Raw genomic sequence first — 21,988 nt, 5'->3', positions numbered from 1 at the left:
AGACATTTTCCAAATCTATCTTCTTGGTTTATGTACGCAAGTGTGACTTGTTCTCTCCTATGAAAAGCAATTCTAATAATGGCCATGAGGACTAAATCATTCCACTTATAGAGTCATGATCACTGGAACATTTTGGAAACACGCACATCATAGAAACCACTGCTTTCCCTTCCCTCCCCTCCCATGGTCACACACCAGTATGCTTCCTGGACATCATGTCACCTGCTGGATGAGCCCCGTTCACTGGCCAGGAAGATGCTGATAATCAGTGCCAGGTGGGTGGGAATTCCCTGTCTTGGAATCAGCTTTCCCCAAGGCCTCTCCCTAAGATCTAACCAATGTTTCCCTTTCCACTGCCATCTTTATTTTTTTCAAGGTACTTTAATTTCCTTCTCCATCCTGGAAAAGCCACTGGAGAATACCCTTCCCCACAAGTTCAATGAGACAAGGTTGGAATTTTTCAAAAGGAACATTTACTAGGAAACTAAAGGGAAACAAACAGAATGCAAGAGAACAAAGGCAGACTTACAGATGGGCCAAGGGAGTTCAAATTTATAACTGGCCTCTGGCCACAGCTGGACTGGCTAGGCAAAGCTTTCCAGATACAAAGCCACCTGCTGCTACGTGGGCAGGCCTCTTTGCCTGCTGGCCCCTACAGAGCCACCTTCTGTTTCATACCAACAAACCGGAAGCATGCTCATCAGTACCCCAGGGCTGCTAGCTCACTGGGCAGGAGGATCGTGAGGGGGGAGCAACAGGCACAGCTGCCACTGGATCTCCTACCTGGGCTCCCAGTGCCAAGGACATGTCAATGTTTATTGGGATGGCTGCCTGATATCTCTCTGGGCCAGTCTGGTTAATCTGGGACCATTCCTCTGGGCTTATCTGCCTGGCTCTGGAGAAAACATTTCTGCTGACTATCCAGCTGGCACTAGTCTTCCATGTTTTGGTCCTAAACACTGATATGGTGATGGATGTCGGAATGGGGAGGAATGGGCAGAGAAAGCTGGCAAAGAAAGTTGCATTCTTCTCATGTCATCAGACATAGGCAGAAACTTGGATCCTCTTTGGGTCCTGGAGGTTGAAAGCCAATTAGAGACAGAAATGAATTGGGCAGGCTGGGAACATGTGACGCTGGAGTGTGGTCATAATGACTCGTACAGCCAACAGCCTCCATCCTTTTTAGATCTGGCATCAGGGTAGTTTCTTTTCTTAAAAAATCCCCTCTGCCAGGACAAGATGTAAATTTTAGAAAGAGCGGGTGGGGAGGGAAAGAGGGAGAAAAACATTGATGCGAGAGAGAACCACGGATCGGTTGCCTCTCATACCTGCACTGACCAGGGACGAACCTGCAACCCAGGCACGTGCCCTGACTGAGAATCCAGCCCACGACCCTTTGGTTAATGGGATGGTGCTCCAACTAATTAAGCTGCACTGGCCAGAGCAAAGGTAGTTTCTAATACCAGGCAGTTGTGGCAACGCTAACTTTCTGAAGACATGTGGTGATTCTGTTTCCACGCAATTAGTCCCACACTGAAATGTTAATTCAAATGAAGATAATGAGCTTCCCAGGAAAGTAAACTACAATCCAACTCTGGATTCTGCTGCAAAGGGCTTGTAGGAAAAGGGAAATGTTATCTTAGAGAAGAGGTGAAAACGTGAGGATGGAGTACCTTGCATCTATCATGGGAGAGAGAGGACCTCCCCTCCCAGGGCCCGCCGAGGCCTTTGGTTTCATTAATATGATGGCGGAAGCAATGAATATGAGGAAACGCAGCTGGCAGTGGGTTGGCTGATACGGTCACCGAGGAAGTTGAGTAATGAATGAGATACCGGGGAGAGCCCTTGACCTTCACTCTTGTAGGTATTTCTATCCCCAAGTGCTATGAAAGTGATAATACGTGTCTGGAAGTGAAAAGGAAACCCGTCTGTGGCTACCAAAGGCTACGCCTCTGGGCTGTTGCATATGGAAATACCCCAGAAGGCACTCAGGCCAAGAAGGCCCAAAAGCTGTGCCTTCAGTCAGGGGACCACTGTACTATCTCTCTATGAACTCAGCTCACACAATGCTACCTCTGTCTCTGAGGCTGTGCCCTCAGTGGACAAGTGTGCCTGGGAAAGGGTATTTCAGAATGTTTACACCACTGAGATGGATGCCCCTTTAACAGGAATGACAATGAGCTTTCTTTCTAATGCCAACACCAGGTGGAAGGAAGTGGCTGCTGGCCATCCAGAAGACAGTGTTGGGGATTCTGACCCCTCGGAATCTGGGTTTAGCAGGAGAGAGGGCCGTGATCCACTGGTACTCACTGCCATGTGCCTGGAGGGGGGCAGTGAATCTGCTGTGAACTTGCCCTCCTTGCAGGAGATTTTCTTCTGGGAAACAGACTGCTTATCCTATTATACTCCTGAGGCTATTCCTTGCAAAGCTGGAGCACTTCCTAGGTGAAATTATTTTCTGGAGACAGTTGTTAGCTCAAAGGTGAATTAAATCTGCTGCCTATTTAGCACCTGGATATATTTTAAAATATTCTGTCCTTCCAGGGCGTTCGAGCAAATAACATCATGTGGGTATGATGTTCCCAGGGCAGATGCTGTGACCCCATCACTAAGAGTCCTGGTACTCAGGGTGCTCTCGGTCTTCTGTGTCGGTTGGTTTCTTCCATAGTCTGATGTTGGTTCTCATCCATGAGAGATGTGCTTCCCCTACAGCACACCACCCGCAGACAGCTGGACCATTCGTGTTCACCAAACCCGTCTGGAAAGAAGGCCAGTTATTGCTGTGGTTACAGCTGAGCATTTGGCCACTGGAGCCGTCTGGGTGTTGTTGGGTAGGGAGCGTTACTTAAGGTCTTTGTAAGATGGCTGTCTCACTGTGCCCCAGCAAAGCAGTCCTCTCACCAAAGTCATCGTTTCTGTAGGAAGAAGAGACAAAAGGAATGCTTTGGTTTTCGTCCATGTATCTGTATGTGCCAGGCACTGTGCTGGATACGGGGACACGTTTCCATGAGCGAGACACACGCTCTGATTTCAAGGGGTTGATGGAGGGAGAATCACAACATGAGGAGCTGAACAACGCAGGTGTACACTAACATCCGTAAGAGCAATGAGGAGGGAGGGACAAACTTCCCGGGGACTGAGGAAGTCTACAGAAAGGATGCTGAACGATAAGTTTTTTAAAATCTTTTTAAGTTTAAGAATAGTTGGCATACAATATTACATTAATTTTTGGTGTACATTATAGTGATTAGACATTTATATGCCTTACCATGTGATTACTGCTCTAATCTAGTAGCTGTCTGTCACCACAGAAACTTACACAGTATTATCAGTTACATTGTTCTTCACCTTTTCCCCGGCCTCAGCCCCACTCTCCCCTCTGGCAATCATCACTTTGATTTTTGTTTCTGAGTCTGCAAAGAAACCAAGTCAAAACCACCGCGAGGTACCACCTCCCAGCAGTCAGAACAGCTACTGACAAAAAGTCAACAAATGATGCACCAGCGAGGACGCGGGGAAAGGCGACCCGTGTGCACTGCTGGTGGGACTGCAAACTGGCGCAGCCACTGCGGACAGCAGGATGCAGATTCCTTAAAAAACTAAAAACAGAACTGCCATGTGACCCAGAAACTCTACTTCTGGATATCTATCTGAAGAAAATAAAAACACTAATTTAAAAAGATATGGATGTGTACCTCTATCTTCATTGTGGTATTATTTACAACAGCCAAAATACTGAAGCAACTTAGGTGCCCATGAATAGACGGGTGAATAAAGAAGATGTGGTACATATATACAGTGAAATATTACTCAGTGATAAAACAGAATAAAAGCTTGCCATTTGCGACAACATAGATAGACCCAGAGGGTATTTTGCTGAGTGAAATAAGTCAGACACAAAGGCAAATACCATGTGGTTTCATTTATATGTGGAAGAATCTAAAAAACCAAAAACAATTGAATGAGCCAAAGAAAAGATGAGGCTGGAGCTGGAGCATTAGGCTGAAGGGGAGTTCCTCAGGAGGGAAGGAGGGAGGGAGGGCCCCTTCGGGCAGAGGAAGAGCCTGTGCAAAGGCGCTGAGACAGGAAATGGCAGGTGGCGCACTGGAAGTGTCAGAATTTCGGTGAGGGCGGAGTTGTCAGAGGTGAGGCTGGGGAGGCGAAAGGGGGTCTGAGTGGAGCAAGCTCCCTTCCTTGTTTCCAGTCTCTGAAGGACAGGCTTTTGGTGGAGCCTGGAGTTAGAGCAGCACGATCTGTTGTTTCACCCTCAGCCCTGAGGTCAACTAAATTTGTAAACTCAGGACACTTTCCAGTAGAGAGTTAGGGCACTGTTAAAGCTGCAGTCACAGAGAGAACAAAAGTCAGGGCCACTTCCGTGGACATAGCAGTAACACAAAACAGCCATAACATATAAACTATGGGAGCCACAGACATTCTCAAACTGGAATACATAAACAGAATTGCGAAGAGCAATTGTTCACATGCTAAGCTACTAGAGAAAGTAATGCAAGCCAGAGCGTGTGCTGTAGAGGGAAAGCCATGTCTGATTGTGACCCTTGGCCTTGAAGCCAGTGTGTGGGGGTGGGCACACCCATACCCCTGGGAAAGGGTATGTTCCTTTCTGAGTCTAGGCGGAAAGTGTGAATGAATATTTACCTTATGTTGTGATTCAAATACAACTCTCCCAGACCAGCAGATGCTCTGGAATACCCTCCAAATGCCTTTACTTCCCAACCCACCACCCACACAGGCCTTGCTCCCCAGGGCCTCTTCTCTCAGCTGGGAGACCCACCCCTGTGGGCCCGGGGTGCCAGTCTGAGTCCTTCCTCATCAGGGAAGGCAGAGTGTCAACAGGCTCAGTGCCACCAATGAATGTGATCCCGAATTAGTGACCCTGCTGTTAGACAGCTGTGACACTTTCCTTCAGCTTTTGAGTACCTGTTGTGTGCTCAGCACTATGATATAAACTTTTCACCTTACAGGAATCCCACAAGGTTCTTTATGGAATATACAGAGAGAGTAGAAAGATTAATTTTTCCAAAGCCACACTGTTACTGTCAGAGCTGTAATTTGCACCCAAGACCTCTAACTTCAAAGCCTAAGCTTTAACAGTGACATGACCCCTAACCTCACTCTGTAAGTCCAGTCTGCACACCTGAGCTTCTGCCCTGGCCTTCTAGGCAGACGAGGTAACCTGAACACTCTAGTCCAATCTAGCAGTGTGCAGCCAGCTCCATGCCCCACCTATGGGTTCCTACTTTATTTTCCATTTCTCTGGACTCCCCTGGCTAGTGACCTGCATGTGTACTTCATTTGCCCACAGTTCTATGTACAACCCCACTCTTCTCTGTTCTGACCTTAATCTCACCTCTCCATCAGAGCAGTCCCTTCATACTGCTTTTGGGGTAGAGCTCTCCCCAAATGCCAAAGCCTTAGAGACTACCTCTTTTTTGGATTTGTTATGGCCTTACCTGAAGTCTGCTGAGAGGGCTGGGCTATAACCTCAGACAGTCTTTCACCAGTCCCCATGCCCAGTGATACCATCAGCAGAGGCCACGCTGCCAATGGCCAAATTGTAGTAAAGCTCCAACCTGACCTCCACAGCTGGGCTTCGCTCACTTAGTGAGTTTCCTTGTGTGGCGTTAGAGGGAGTCAAGCTCAGCCCCCAGGCACTGTGGAGTACACTGTTGGTCTCCCCCTCCTTTAGCTGAGTAAGCTTTCTGGGCCCTGATACTGCCTGGTCCCAGGATCCTTTGTTTTCTTACACTAGACTGCAGTCTGCCAGCCAGGAGATGATGAGGTAATAGAGTTTCAACATGTCTGGTGAAATGCAGGGGCCATCTCTACCACACCTCTCTTGTGAGAGACTGTTCTTGAAAACAAAGCTCTCCTAGGGAAAGCCGGGTATACAAGCCAGGTGTGAGGAAAGTTGTCCAGCTGTTCCAGGAGAAGGGCAATGTCGAGGATGGCTGGGTGAACTGTGCTGTGACGCAACCCCTCTGTTAGTCTTGGGGAAAGAAGACTGGACAAACTCAGCCAACCAAGCAAAACCAAATTAAGCAAATTACAACACATTTCCAAACTCTTATCGCCTAATCTGCTGTTTCTCAGTCAAGATTTCTGTTAAATGAGGTGTAAGGAAATAGTTTTCTATCCTGACCCAGGAGGAACCTGGTAGTGGGATGGGGTGGTGGAGACCGCGGCATCAAGACTGTAGACAGACGGCAATGGTGTTTGAGCACTGGTGGCCACAAGGCTGGCCGGGCTGTTTCCAGCGCAGGCCTGGGCCCACGTCAGTGGCAGAAACACATGACCTTGTTATCAGATCCAGGGGCCTCCCAGGGAGCACTAGGGCTTTAGAAGGTACCCGGAAGTTGAGTGGCATCAGCAGGAGTAGTTGTTACAACCTTATCTGAACAGAGGAGATTTTAGGCGAATTCAATTGTCCCAAGACATATGAATCTGATTTGAATTAAATTGAATTGAAACCGAAGATGAGAACTGTCCCAATGACAACTGTAATGTGAAGTGGCATTTCGATCACAAAAATGACAGCTGATGTGAGGCAGGCCATTGAAACTGACCCTGAATTAAGAACATGAAGAGGCTGAGTGGGTCATTAGATAATATCTTCCTGTGAATTTGAAAATGGGTTTTGATTACAGGAAGTATCTGAGGGCTTTGAACTAAGAAGCTTGTCAAAAATTGAAGTGACTCATGACATGATTCAATTTTACATGTACTTAATATTGTTAAACTTAAATTTAAAAATGTATTTATAAGAGCATAAAAATCTCAGGATTTTGTTGACTATTACGTACCACAGCTTTGCAAATAGATGCCCATTTAGAATCCAATTCTTCCCTTCTCCCTTTCTCCAAAGAGGGCAGCCTTGATTCTTTATTTACTCCCCCTCACCCATGAAAGAATCAGTATGTTAAAGACAAAGTGGAAGGACTGTAACTATACTCCCAGCCAGGAGACTGGGGCAATAGCACAGCAAATGAAAGAGTCCATTTGGGTAATAACTGCTATTTATGGAGCGCTAAAACACCCTGCTCTAACCTTAAGAGTTTTGCATACCTTATCTATTCAACCTTGGCTCTCTATAATAGATACTACCATTACATTTTTACAGAGGTAACTGAGTCTGAGGAAGAAAAACTAACAAAGGCAGTAAATGGCAGGGCCAGAATCCGCCACCATGGTTTATGGACCCAAATGTGTACTCTTTAAGTACTATGCTCAGGATGCCAAATTACTGCATCCTGGATGCCAACTCCATTACAATGCCTTTCTAAAAAGGATTCACAGTTCAGAACAGAATTCTGAACAGTCCGGTCTTCGTAGAAAAGTGTATTAGGATCCACTGTCGAGTGAACCTTGAGAGGACAGGTGGTGAATGGTGTCATGTGTGACATGCAGACTGTTACTGAGAGGGATTCACTGGAAACGAGCAAGAAGCACGGCTCTAAGTGAGGTGCTACTCAAAAGGTGAGAAGAGGAAGTCACAGCTTTTCAGAGGGAGGGGTAAGTTAGGAAATTATTGCAAGGAAAATCTTACACTACCTGATGAACTCAAGTAGAAGATGTTTGGTGTTTGTTACTCCAAGTGTACATTCATGATATTTATTAATTCATTCAACAAGCATTTTTGAGCACCAGTAGGTGCTGTGACTTACTGAATGTGTCAAAAAGTGGTTTGCAAAGTTTTATGCTGGAGATTTCTCGCCAGATGATGCTCCACGGTCAGGTAGACCAGTTGAGGTTGACAGTGATCAAATTGAGACATTAATTGAAATCAATCAATGTTCTATCACATGGGAGATAGCTGACGTACTCAAAATATCCAAATCAGTAGTTACTGGTGAAAGTGAAAAATGTGTCTTTTATTTTATGGAAGAAACCATACGAACTTTTTGGCCAATCCAATGTAATGTTTCTTTTCTGCTTTTTCCATTAGCACGTCAGCTCCGCTAGGACAAAGTTTTTTTTATCTATGTTAGGTATTCAATGAATATTTTTGATGAATAAATTAATGATTGCATCCCCCATTTCCCTGTGCAAGGTGATCATTTTAAAGGAAACTGGACTGACCATTACTTGAAAAGATTATAATAAATGATGCAGGTAATGCAAAGAGGCATCTTCAAAGGTTGCTGAGATAAGCAGCCAGTATGGCGATTCCAAGAATGATAGAATTGTGAGCATTCTGGAAGAACTGGTCATGGGTCTCCCAGCTGGTTGTTAAACTAAGTGTTCCTTTGTGGCGACCTTTATGAAAACTGCCGGGCTTTGGCACTGCCATAAACCTCACCTGAGACAACGATGGGGAACTTAACTGCATTGTCTTATCACTCATGGGTGTCGCCTTGCCTTAGAGAACTGGGGGCTGGAAGGAAGGTGGGGCTCATTTAATTCTCAAGCAAAATGAACTTTCTTTGGCTTTCAGAGCTAGCACCAGGTTAAGAGAAACACCACACTTGTAGATTTGAAAATAGGACATGCAGACTGCACCTAACAAATCAGCAGTCATTTTCCAAATCATTAAGATAAAAGAAATTAGAATTTCTGACAAGAATGCATTCAGCGCCAACTCTGGGCCTGGCATTTTACCAGGTACTGGTTACACAGTGATGACTAACAGCCTTATGAAGCCATTGATGTGCTGTGGAGGACACACGCAGGTGACACCAAGTGGCACCAAATGTTACGTTACGGGTCGGCGCAGGGTACTGGGGAAGAGAACAGATAAGAGACATTTAACTCAGAGTTGGACGGTGTTCAGAATGCTTCCTGCAGAAGAGGACGATGAAGCCAGCCAAGCAAAGAGGGTAGCAAGGCAGCACAAGAAAACGTGAAAGCAGAAACAAGGGCATGGGGTGAGTAGAAAACACTGCAGTGTGGATCACCAGTGAACTGGGCAGGGCCTCAGTGTGAAGTGCAAGGAGGAGATGGAGGAGGGTCAGAGAAGGACCTTGAATGCCCAGGTTGGGAGCTAATTTTGCTCTGGACAAAGAGCAGTAACTGAAGGATTTCAAGTAGGGGAGGGGCCCAATCAGACCAGTGTTTTGGGGGCGGGCCCCTGGAAGCAGTATGGATAGGACTAGAGGACACACAGGGCACAGCAGGGAAGTCAGAGTTGAGTGACCCTCCGGGAGCAGCTGAAGCACGCTGCTGGCCTCAACAGTCCTCACCGCCCTGGCCCTGTGGGAGTGTTGGTCCGTGAAGGGGGCAGGGGGCAGTTGGCATCTGGCTGGCCACCAAACAGCACCAGAGTGTTTAAATTCAGTATTTCCTGAAAAGGGACAAATGGAGCTCTGAAAAATAACAAAGAGCTAAAACTATAAATACCAAAGAGACAGTAAATGAAGAGTCACGTATCTACCTCCTAACCCCCAGCAGACCCTATACATCAGTGCACAATGAAATGGATGCCAGATCTGTTCACCTGTGAACCTGACTTCAGGATGTCACCCTTACCACTTATGAATAATGGGCTTTTTCTGGATAAAAAGACCGCAGTGTCCCCTAGTTCTCGTTTGCCTGACTTGAGGGAGACACTGGAGGGAGGTACACTCTGCCTGCTGCATGTGTAGGTACCTTGCATGTCTCCTCTGGGTGCTTCCAGCCACTGTGAGGAGCTCTGTGCAGACTGCGTCTGTCCTAACCCTCCCTTGGGCGATCTCATGCGGGCCCGTCAGTCCCCTCCTGTCATGGTGAACGTGAACGGACCATTGCCTAGTGGGAGCTTCTCTGTGAATCAGAGAGGAAAGGCTCAGTCACCATCCGTAGCAAAGGTCAGCAAAGAGCCCAAATCTGCAAGACACATTGATACAGTGACTGTGAAAGACCCTAGTTTGTACCACGGGGAGGAAACGCAATCTTGGACCTGAAGGGTTCCCAGTCAAGAGAGGAGACGGATGAGTTAACTATAAAGCCACATCTAGAGGCAGAATGTGGTCCATGTGAATCATACCCAAAATACAGTGGGAGCGCTTTGTGTTAAGTGGGGTGTAGTCACTGGAGACTTCACAGGGGAGGTGGCACTTAAACTGAACCGTGAGGATTACTCAGGATTCTTATGGTGAGAATGCAGAGGAAAGGTGTTCGTTCTACACTGAGAAAGCATCAGGAGAAAGAGTACAAAAAGAAAATTAATTTAGGAACTATTAGTAGGTATGGCCAGCCATATGAATTCTCCTTCCCACAGTGAGTGGCTTAGAAAGAGAAAAGAACAACAGAGGGGCTGCTGAAATTGCTTCCACAGACCACCTGAGGGGCAGATGACAGTCCTGGGGGCCTCCTTCTGGGGCACCTGCTGGGACCAGCCTCTTTGGACTGGGTGGTGATACTCAGTTCAGCAGATGTGACCCCAGAGATGGTCGTTGATTCCCAGAGTTTACACAGCCCAACGAGCACCGCAGTAGAATTTGTAGCCCAGTGTGGCACCGTGAGGGATAAAATACGGACTGCATGACGCCTTAAGCCGGGCTCTTCAGCCCACCTCCCAGGCCCTTCACGCTCCCCTCCTCTCCTCCAGGTGTGACTGTGGTCCACCCTCAGCCAGGGTGCTTGCAGGAGGCAACCGACTGATGTTTCTCTCAAATCATTAAAAACATACCCTCGGGAGAGGATTAAAAGAAAGAAGAAAAGAAAAGAAATTGGAACCCCCTCCGGGCACATGTACCGCTTGGTGAGTGGAAAGAACACTGACTTCAGCTTCATGCTTCCCCTCCACCTGGCACCCGGGGAAGGAGCTACTCGTAGGACAGTTTGTGGGGCCCAGGGCTGAGGGGCAGGAGCTCTCTGCGGGGCCATCGGTGGACTGAGATGATCAAAAGTAAGGTCCAGATGCTATCTTAGCCTGAGAGACTGGGCCCATCAGAGGCTATTCTGCATAATGATGTAAAGTGTGCTTCTCACAGGCAGTTTCCTATTGGCAGGGACAGTTACACTGTGAGGTTGACGTGTCTGTCCCTGGGTATGGAATTTTCAGTTTCACATGATCTGTTCTGTCTTGTAATCCATCATGTCATCCCCACCTCTTAGGAAACTTTCATTAAATGCTGCAGCCTGGCACTCGTGCACTCTGGGGAGCTGAGTGGGGCTGAGTCCACACTTGGGGTGAGCACTACAGGGAGAGATGGCAGCCGAGAGAAGCAGTTCTGAGACCCCTTGAGATGAGCAGAAGAGAATCTCTGGGCCCTGCTGGGAGCAGTAAGGATAAGTGACAATTGGCACCTGGGAGACAGTGCAGACAAATACTCTTCAGGGAACTGTTGAGCCATGTGGGGAGAGGCAGAAATCTTAGGGCAGATACAAGTGGGAGAGGTTCAGCTCAGGTAGAACTTGAGGTCTCTGGATTTTCATTTTCCTTTAATTATATTTTATTGGTTATGCTATTACAGTTGTCTTAATTTCCCTCCTTTGTCCCACTCCACCCAGCACCTCCCACTCCCTCAGACCGCCCCCACACCACTGTTCACATCCATGGGTCATGTGTGTAAGTCCTTTGGCTACTCCATTTCCTACACTGTACTTTACATCCCCGTGGCTATTCTGTAACTACCTGTTTGCACTTCTTAATCCACTCATCTCTTTACCCATTTCCAGACCTCTCCCTCCCATCTGGCAACCATCTGGTGACTAACTTCTTTTCTCTTGCTGCTTTTAAGAGTCTGTCTTTATCTTTAACCTTTGTCATTTTAATTATGATGTGTCTTGGAGGAGGCCTCTTTGCATCCATCTTGTTTGGGACTCTGTGCTTCCTGGACTTGCATGTTTGTCTCCTTCACCAAATTAGGGAAGTTTTCTTTCACTATTTTTTTTTTCAGATAGATTTCCAATTTTTTGCTCTTTCTGTTCTCCTTCTGGCATCCTTATGATGTCAATGTTGAACCTCTTCAAGTTGTCCCAGAGGCTGCTTATACTACCCTCAGTTTTTTGGATTCTCTTTTTCATTTTGTTATTCTGTGTGTTTTTTGCTTATGTTCCAAATCATTCATCTGATTCTTGGATTTATCCAGTCTACTGTTTCCCTGTAAGTTGTTCTTTATTTCAATTAGTGTATCCTTTGTTTCTGACTGGATCTTTTTCATGCCGCTGAGGTCCTCACTAAGTTCCTTGAGCATCCTTATAAACAGTGTTTTGAATTCTGCATCTGATACACTGCTTATCTCTATTTAGCTTAGCCCTTTTTCTGGAGTTTTGATCTGTTCTTTAATTTGGTTCATATTTTTCTCCTTGTTTTGGCAGCCTCCCTGTGTTTGTTTCTACGCATTAGGTAGAGCTGATTGGGGTCCCTGGATTTTCATCAAGGGGCTGCAAACAGGGGGTGAAGGAGAAAAGTGATGAGGGTGCAGCAAAGACTGGGAAAGGACTGTTCCTCTTGGATGAATTACGTGTTGCTGTTACCTGTGGGGAAGCCGAACCCTCATGGCTCTGGCAGGAACCCCTGTTAGGTAAGATGAGTCTTCACAGGGGACAGTCTGAGCTCAGCTCCTTTCCCCTGGTGCTCAGAAGGTGCTCAGAAGGTGCTCAGGGGACCAGAACCACAGGGGCAGCCACCCCCTTGCCCCAGTGCCCACTCCAATCCAGAGGGCTTTGTGTCCCAGCCACACCCACCTGCTCTCCCTCCTTCTTTGGTCTTTGCTCGGCTGCTCCTGTTCCAGGTCTCTGTTCAGTATCACCTCCCCGATCACCATCACAAAGATATCCCCAGTCACTCTAAATGTATCTCTTTGTTGCATTTTCATCTTCAACTTTACCATGACCTACTTTCTTACTGTTTGTGATTGGTCTTTCTCCTTCCACCAGAATGCAAGCTCCACGGAGGCAGCAATTTTGCCTGCCTTGCTCCACCCTGCATTCCCAGGGTCTACAATAGCACGTGGCAGGTGCTCCATGAATGTTGGCTGAATAAATGTGTGAATGCGGAGGTCAGGACTACGGAAGACTATCGTGGGAACTGCTGACTAGTATCCTGATGGCCAGCCCTGGGGGTTCAGGAGTGACTTCCCAGCACATAGTGACAACACTCCCTCTCTGCAGTCTGCAGTGCTTCCACCCAGAGCTATGCGTCCCTGGATGTCACCTTGTAAGACAGAGCTCTCTCTTAATCCTCTTCCCTCCATAACCTTGGCTGTTAGGACCAAGGGTGGGCACCCAACCCAAGATGGGTGAATGAAAAGTGCTGTTTTGGGGAAATAGAGAGGGGGAAGAAAGGGGAAAAAAAGACAGAAATGAGAATATGGAGAGAGAGATGGATAGATGTGAAGAGATGGTTACGAGAGAGAGATGAAGAAAGGAGAGAGCATGGTGAGAGAGAAAATGAACATTATCTGGCTTCCCAAAAGTTTCCAGTTGCCAGCCTCAGTCCTTCCTGGAACCTAGATATATTCCTGCCCTTGAATTCCAAGAAAATTTCCTCTACCCTTACAAAAACCCCGAGTGATTTCCATTTGGTATCTATTACCCATTATTAAAATAAGCTACAGGGGGCGGCACTGGGCATGGGTGCCGCCCCGCACTCCCCAATGCCATTCCCAAGGCCCACGGCTCCCGGGGCTCCTGAGGCTTCCACAGCCCTCCCAGGTCAGGGTGCACACGCAGCAGAAGCCTCAGCCCTGTGCCAGGTAGGGCTGAGAATTACTCTTGCAGTCCCTGGAGGTGGGCATAACTTGCAGAGTCACCCTTGTCACCTGCAGAGGACAGTGCCTCCTGTGTACACCACTTCAGCTCTGCCCTAACTGGTCTCCGTGTCTGGCTGCAGCCCAGGCTACAGTTTCTGCACGACCGATTTTGGTGGCGGTCACGCCACCCTGCCTGCCTCTGCCAGCCTTGAAACCTGTCCCTGGCAAAGGCCCTATGTGGCCCCATCACTGTCTGAGGCCTCCCAGCCCCAGCCCTCCCATCTCTGCTCTCCACCTTCTCACGTTTGCCAGGGGCTGGCATTTCCACCCTGAGCTGTTGAGCTGTTGAGCGCTGAGATGCTGAGTGACACCATCAATGCTACTTCGCAATGTCTCAGTGGCCTGTTGTCTCTCCTCCCTCCGGAGGTTCAGTCAGTGTTACTGGACTCATTATCCCTTTCCCCACCTCTCAACTCTGCTTTCCTTGGATTTGCTCCATTCTGGGGCAGGTTCTGTTACAGTGATGGCAAGACAGCAGCTAGGACTCCACAGTGGCATCTCACAGCCCCAAGTCCAGAGGAAAGGGGTGATGTTTCCTAACGGTTCCCACAAAATTCCTGGGCCTGGCCTGGGTCCCGTCCCCATCCTGAGCCAGTGCTTGAATGTGCCCACTGGACACAGCCCCGGGGACACAGAGCCCGTCCTGGAGCCGAGGGTGCAGTCAGGTCCACCCAGAGCACACGGACAGGGAGAAGGCGGGGGGGGGGTCCTCAAGGAAAAGGGGTTCTTTGATCAGAAGAGGAGGGAAGGAATGCTGCATAAGTAAAATCATGAGTTTTCACCTCAAAACTTTTCATGTTAGGAAAACCAGGAAAAATCAGGTTCCAATCTGAAAGAATCAAACCCTTGTAGTTACAAAGTGTAGTTTTATCAGAATACATTTAAAAACACATTTGTGGAAAAATCCCACAGAACATGACTCCTAAAATTAAAAAAAAATTCCATTAGCTTGAAGGATTTTTTTAAAGGGCTTTCAGTTAATCAATTTTACTGCCTATTGTGCACTGCACACCTACTGGTTTTGAAAATTATGGTTATATTGAAACGGCTGATTAGGTGGGGGAAGAAATAGCAAAAGCAAAACAACTGCAAGCAAATTAGCCCAAAGCTCACAGGAAAAGCCATTTGGGGATGTAAGAGCATGAGGGATAGATACTGAATCAGCGCCAGCAGCAGGAAAACAAAAAGACTTTCCAGAACATTCTTAGGCCTTGTTTTAGTTTTACATTCTTAATTGGGCTGAATAATAACCCAGGCACAGCTGGGTTATTATTCCGTCTTTTAGACTTTTAGAAAGTCTTTCAGAGCCAGCGCAGCTGTGTGACCCTCGCGTTGACTGGCCAGCGAGGGGCTGGCCGGTGTGACACACAGCTGTGTTTCTTTCTGAGTGGCCCGGTCTGCGGAGAAGCAGGTTTGGGAGATTTGCTGAGGGGTGCAGGTATGTGCAGCTTTTTTTTTTCTAGCAAGGAGGCAGGGAAAGAAAAAGAAGAGTATAACTGGAACAGGGAGAGCCTTCCTCCTTCAAGCGGATGAAGAAGTGATGGAAGAGAGGCTCTCCCAGGGGCTTGAGCAGAGTTCCACATCTGCACCCAGGCCAGACGGCCCTGGTGTCTGCCTGAGAAGCACTGAGAGGCAGACGGACACCGATTTTAAAGGTACCTTGTGAAGAATTAGCCAGAGAATGTGTATGCTCAAGTTCACAGAACAGGGAAATGGCAAAATAATTATATTCACTTTTTAAAAATCCATCCATAATCATGCAAAAATTTTTGGTAAGACACAGCTGGTAAATTTCAATATTTACTAATGTCAGTTACAGTGATCCCTCACCTATCATGGGAGTTACATTCCAGAGACCCCTGCGATAGGTGAAAATCTGCAAGTAGTGGCATTATATTTATTATTTATACACATTTTAAGGCTTTATAAACCCTTCCCACACTCCTATAAACCTTTCCTACTCTCTTATTAACCTTTCCCACACTCTTATAAACACTTCATATGCTCTTCAACACTTTCTACACTCTTAAACCTACATAATTTTAACAACACATAAAATTCTATATGGGTACTCACCAGTGAAGTAGGTTTTTTAAAACCCATGATACAGTGAAGCCGCAATAAGTGAACCACGATATAGCAAGGGATGACTGTACTCTCTCCTGCTAACGAGTTTTATAACTATAAATCACATTTATGATCAGATATTTTGAAGCAGAGGCATGGATACATGGAACAGACTGACAGCTGTGGGTGGGGGGAGGGGATGCTGGATAAACGAAGGTGAAGGGAGTGGCCAAAGAACATATCTGCATACCCACAGACACAGCCGACAGTGCAGTGATGGCCAGAGGAAAGCGGGGTGCTGGCTGGGTGGAGGTGGGCAAAGGGGGGGGACATCTGTAATAGTGTCAACAATAAAGAAAAAGTAAACAGAAGCTCTGTATGGAATCAGAAAGATCCAGTTTACATCTGTATTTGGTCAGGTTGTGTGACATCCCCCACTTAATCTTGGTTGTTTACGACAGTCGACACATTTTTTGCCCTTGGGTTGTGGGTTGGTGTGCTTCTGTGTCTTCTCGTTCTAGGACCTTGGTAACTCCCGTGACATGTGCCAACAGCTCCAGGGGGTGAGGACAAACATGTGATGCTTGTAAAGCCATCACTTGGAACTGTCACCCTTCCCATATTCTATTGACCCAAGTCACTGGTGTGTAAGACCCTTGCAGGAGTGTGCACAGAACGGAAAAACTCTCTACATCGGTACGCTAGCTCTACCACTTATTCGCCTCATGATGTTAGACATCTAAGTTAGTTCAGTCTCAGTTTTGTTTTTCATCCACCTGGGTAAATACTACTGTTTACCTTACAGGGTGAGGATTAAATTCGATGATGCAAGTATAGTGCTTGGTGCAGCACCCTGGACAGAGCAGGTGTTTGATGCAGGAAAGCTAACAGGGCATTACTAACCTGAGGTATCATGTTATAAGGAAGGCATCTGCTTATCAGGAGGAGAATAAGTGGCACTGAAAAGAAGAGAGGACACAGTGATTGACAGGTTAGATGGGCACAGTCCAGGGCAGCAGGAGGGGTGGTCTGGCAGGCAGGTTAAGGGTTTAAGGCGGCAGGAAGGCCAGGGCCCCATTGGACCCAAGGCTTACGAACACTGGGTGGTGAAGAGACACCTCTGCCCGTCTCTGAAAGCTGGGACGGCAGTTGGCCCCAGGGTGGCAGGGGCTTTCTTTGTCTTCCTGCCCCCAGGGCAATAGTTACTTACCTCCTCCAGGTAAGGCAGGCTTGGCCCCTTGAGACTGAACCTGCCAGGTCTCCTTTGCCTCCTTCTGCCCCACTGTCTGTTCCCTGCTGTCACCCGTATCCTGTCCTGTATTCCCCTCCCCTGAACGACCCCCTATCCAAACCATCTCCAACTCTCCCCTGGTGCTCTCCACCTGCTGTCCACTATGTCTTTGACTCTATTGAAACCTCCTTCCACATCCCTGCCTTAGTGAATCCTGGTTCTCCCTTGAAGACTCAACATTCTGCAGCCCCCACCAGAAAGCTGTTCCATCCCTCGTGTCCCATGCATCTCAGGTGGGGTGGTAGCATTGTCTCTTTTGCTCCTCAATGGCTCTGCTTCTGCACTTTCTTGTAAAACCACCCACCTACCCTATGCCTGTCTTCCCTGAAACCACCAGGTGACATCCTTGGCCACTGTCTTCATTGCTGAAGACCAAGGTCCCCGCTGCTCCTGGTTTTCCCTTTCTCACCAAGCCCTGCTGTTGCTCCACACTGATCACCGGGTCAGGGCAGTGAGCGTCTCACCTTGGTGCCAACTCATCCCACCGTGAGACCACAGCCAGGCATCATGGCAACTGACTGACTGTGGGGTGAGGAGGGGGTTTCAGGTCTCTGTGAAGGCTGTAGAGATGGGAGTCTAACTCCGAGTATCCACTGCAGAATTATATGAAAGGCCTATGAGAGGGAGTTATTTTGAGAGAATCTTTTGTGCGTGCAGCAGAGATTTTTGCCACTTTATTAAATGACTTCAGTAGGTCTGGAAAACAAAACCATGTACCACACTATGCTGGAGACACAGTGGGGACAGTTGCCCTTTTCGGCATAGATTGAAGTGGAACAATCGCAGCATGAAACGGCAAGAAATAAAGTGTAGTCTGCTTGTTGAAGCCAGCACAAGGGCGCGCATGGGATGCTTTCTTCTTCGGAGCAGGAAGTATGTGCGGCTGCGCTGGCCTCTGCCTTGTGCTGAGCATGGCAGGGGCTGGAGTCGCATGCAGAAGGTCAACGAGGTGCCTGTGTGCCCGCTGCTCATTCCACAGGAGCCATCAGTGGAACGATGTTCCCCCCAAGGCTCGAACCAGTTCCCCACAGGTGAGTACGGCACCCTCGTACTGCAAAAGGCTGTTTTCAGAACAGATTCAAGACAAAGCAGGTGGTTCTGACGCCCTTCTGGAGGCCGCAGCCTCCCGGGTCCTCTGTCCTCATTTCCTGCGGCCTCACCATCTGGCATGTTGTCCATTCACAAAGTCACCAAATCACCTCAAACTGTTAACTGTCCTAGTGCCCCCGGGACCTCGAAGCTCAGCTGCATTTCTCTCCTCGGGGACGATGCAGACGTTTCCGAAAAGTGCCCCCAGAGAGGAGAGCCTCTGTGATGTCATGGATGTTGTCAGTGAGGGGGGGGGAGTTTAAACATGAAAATCTGCTGAAATTATGCAACGATTATCGGGGAAGGGCCCCAGTCTGTGTGTCAGGAAAGGGACTTTCCTCATGCTGAGCGTATGGGAAGCCAGGCCTCCTGCCTTCCTGCCCTCCATCTCTCTCCTTCAGCCAGTACTGAGCCCCCACTCATTGCTGGGACACATGCAAGGGCCCAGGGAATCAGAGATGAAGGAGACACAATCCCTGTTCTCAGGGACTCAAAGTCCATTCAGAGAGCAAACACAAAACTACAAAGCAGCCTTATGGGAGCTACCACAAAGGTGTACGTACAGACAGGGGGCTATGCTTGGGCTGAATCTGGAAGAAGTACAGTTGGCCCCCCTTTCTCCATACTTTTGCTTTCTATGGTTTCAGTTACCTGTGGTTGACTGGGGCTTGGAAATATCAATTGGAAAATTCCAGAAACAAACAATTCCCCAGTTTTAAGCTGCTCACTGCTCTGAACAGCATGATGAAATCTCACACTGTCCTACCCTGTGCAGCTGGGGACATGAGCCACCCCTCTGTCCAGAGTATCCACGCTGTAGACGCTCCCCTCCCTCAGTCACTTAGTAGCCAACTTGATTGTCAGATTGACTGTCACTGGTATCATGGCGCTTGAGTTCAAGCGACCAGCCCATGTTACCTAATATTGGCCACACAGTGACGCTGGCAATTTGGATGTGCCAGAGAGAAGGCGCAGGGCACTTCTTTTAAGTGAAAAGATGAGTTCAGCACAATAAGATATTTTGAGGGAGAGACCACATTCACGTAACTTTTATTACAGCACATTGTTATAATTATTCTAATTTATTAGTTACTGTAGTTAATTTCTTACTGTGCCTGTAAATTAACCCTTATCATAATTATGCACATGTAGGAAAAAACGATGTGTACAGAGGGCCACTGTGGACACTGATTTTCCCCTCTGCTTCTCTCTGCCTGTGCATACCTGTGTGTTAAACATAACATCAGTTACTGAAGTTTACCCAGCACCCGTGAAGTGCCAGACACGGTGCTGAATCCATTGCCTTGTGTTCTCATTCAGGTTCAGCGGGGCCCACCACTGTGCCGTTTCACAGGTGAGGGAGCTGAGGCCGAGAGAAGTTCAGACACTTGCTTGAGGACACACAGCTCAGAAGTGGGGAAGCCAAATGTGAGTCCAGTGGTCTGACTCCGGAGCCCATGCTTTTAAATACCACAGTGGAAAGATCACATTTTTGGCCATGTGTTACTGGAAGGTAGCCTAGGGCCCCTGCAAAATCCCAGCAGGGGAGGACCCTCCTGGAAGCTTCTTGGCAAAGCAAGCCAACCTCCCTTCTGTCCCTAGGCACTGACCTCTAGGGCCTAATAATAATTCTGCTCTGGAAAATCATAAACTCCACAGAACATCAAAGGCAAAGCCAGCACCACCCGCTAAGCCCTCTGGCCTGGCCCCTCCTGCGGCGTGGCCCTCTGGGGAGACAGCCTGCGTGAGACACAGAACACCCCTGGCTCTGCCACCGCGGGGAAGCACGCACGAGGGCCTCAGCTCTGGAAATTGGGCAATTTCTCACTTAAAACCATCTGAAAACAAACTGCAGCGCTTTCAAAATTATACATTCTCGGAACATTTCTACTCTCTGGAATAGGATCAGACGGTAATGATTTAATTGACGGTTAAGTGTGTAGATAAAATGAATGCGCTGAATCCTCTCCGTAATTATCTCTCCAAGGAGCCCTGGCAGCTGTAATTACTGTCTGAGGCCAAAATTACAAACTGGCTATAGCTTTAAGCAACATGTGTTGCCGCCCCTGCTGGATCTCTGAGTAAAAGTCGGCCACTCCCAGCACAGGGGCCACTAGGACTGTCAGAGAGAGCAAGCGCTTGCAGAGATCTGCCCCCCAAACCTTGGGAGTGTGTTCTGGTTGCTCTGCACCCCTACCAGCACCCTCACTGCACGCTGCTCTCTCCCCCAGAGCCTACACCCTGTTGGTGGCCAATACACCAAATTAAGTTATAAATCCGCTTTGGGCTATAATGAACTGGAATGGCTATCTCTACCAAATGAGTCCAATTGCAACTGAATTCCTTACAAAGCTAAGCTCCTGCCTAAATAACTTGCAAAATTCATGTTCATTCAGGAATCACCACAGAATTATGAAGTGCCTCCTGCGTGAAGGACTGGGTACCCTCTGGTGAACAGAGCAGACAGGGCTCCTGCAACACTGGACTGTGGCTCTTGAATTATCCTCGACTGCAACCTGACAAAGGTCCTGGCCAGCCCAGTCTCACACATCTGGATCTGCATCTGGAGAGGAGTTAGTTGGATAGAAGAGTGTCAGGATGGGGTGGGCATGCTACAGGGGAGGGAAGGGCACATGAGCTGCTGATTTCAGCAAAGCCTGTTGGAGACCATGGTTTGGCCCTCAGGCTGTCTGCTTTGCAGCCTCTATCATGCATTTAGCACTTCCCAAGATGCCTACTGTGTGCGTAGATGTGGTTCATTCCTTGTGCCCCCAAATCATGGATCTCATGCCCAGTCCTTGCTGTGCAGGGCTCTCGGTGGGTATAACCAAGACAGAACACAGCCCCAGGTAACACTGTAATTGTTACCAACCAATCAGTCTAATTGTTCACTTTTGTGTAACCCCTTAACTAACTGTAAGTGCCATGGGGGACAGAGCTCCATTTCCCTAGTCTATGTCCAGTGCCTGGTAGAATGCCTGACACCTGCCCAGAAACATCTGATTTATAATTAAAGAACCACACAATGCTAGGGAGCAGGCAGATGTCACTGGCACACTCCACCCTAACAGGGAAGGAAGGGGCGCTCGATTCCAAGGATGTTGTCAGGTTGAAGGGGCTCAGAGGCCAAGTCTGCAATGACGAGCAAATCTAGGCTTCCACAGGGGCTCACTGGAAGTCCTTCATTCCCGTTCATTCATACTCTCTCCCCACCGCCTCCCTCTTCACTTTTCCTCACTGGACTATGCTACTGGCAGGTAAGCACAATGTATTTTTATTGCTGGATCCCCAGTGTCTCGACATTAAGCAGCACTAAGTGGCCCTAAATGTTTGTTGAATGAGCACATCCGTGAAAGCCATGAGAACCCTGAAAGGTTGCCTGCACTGATGTTGATGGCCAGCAGACGGCAGCAAAGGGCAGCAGAGATGAGGGCAGAGGCCCTGGGGGAAGGGCCATTCCCTCCATGGGGATCACATGGCACTGAGGCAAGGATCCTATTGTCCATGTGAGTATCTGGGGACACTGAGGGCACGAAGACAAGAAAATTGCTGGCAGAAGTCCAACGAAGCCCAGCGTCATTAAGGAGGGTGATCCATTTGAGTGGGGAGCTAGAGAGCCTGGTGGCCCCGGCTGGGGTAGAGGTGAGTGTCCAGGATCCCAAGTGAGTCAGTCCACAGTCACCGTGTTGGCAGCACAGGCCCTGTGTTGAGTACCTCTGGAGCTCTAAACTAACCCTTGGGGCTTTGCCTGTCATTCTTAAAGTGACAGGTGTCCTGAAAGTCAGGCCTGATGCCATCCTCCCTCCTGACCTGGGCTTAGGAACAGTGGGAGAAAGGGCAGGACCCC

At 48.2% G+C, this 21,988-nt stretch overlaps 1 protein-coding gene across 2 annotated transcripts in view; it reads right to left on the bottom strand.

The window, feature by feature from the left end:
- Positions 1 to 374: 374 nt before the first annotated feature.
- SYT9 (synaptotagmin 9) overlaps positions 375 to 21,988 on the bottom strand; it is a 179,409-nt gene continuing 157,795 nt past the window's right edge. Inside the window, exons 7-8 of one of the 2 annotated variants that reach the window (XM_053672237.1) lie at positions 16,665 to 16,720; positions 375 to 2,915 (exon numbers count right to left, since the gene is read on the bottom strand). In XM_053672237.1, coding sequence (XP_053528212.1) covers positions 16,700 to 16,720 — 21 coding nt within the window. In that variant the 3' untranslated portion in view covers positions 375 to 2,915; positions 16,665 to 16,699. The remainder of the gene's footprint in view (positions 2,916 to 16,664; positions 16,721 to 21,988) is intronic. The other variant, XM_053672238.1, reaches the window with a different exon arrangement.

The sequence above is a fragment of the Artibeus jamaicensis genome, unplaced genomic scaffold (assembly GCF_021234435.1).
Source record: "Artibeus jamaicensis isolate MK-2021 breed Jamaican fruit bat unplaced genomic scaffold, CSHL_Jam_final contig_759, whole genome shotgun sequence".
Taxonomy (NCBI): Eukaryota; Metazoa; Chordata; class Mammalia; order Chiroptera; family Phyllostomidae; genus Artibeus; species Artibeus jamaicensis.
This window is presented reverse-complemented; position numbering and strand designations above follow the sequence as displayed.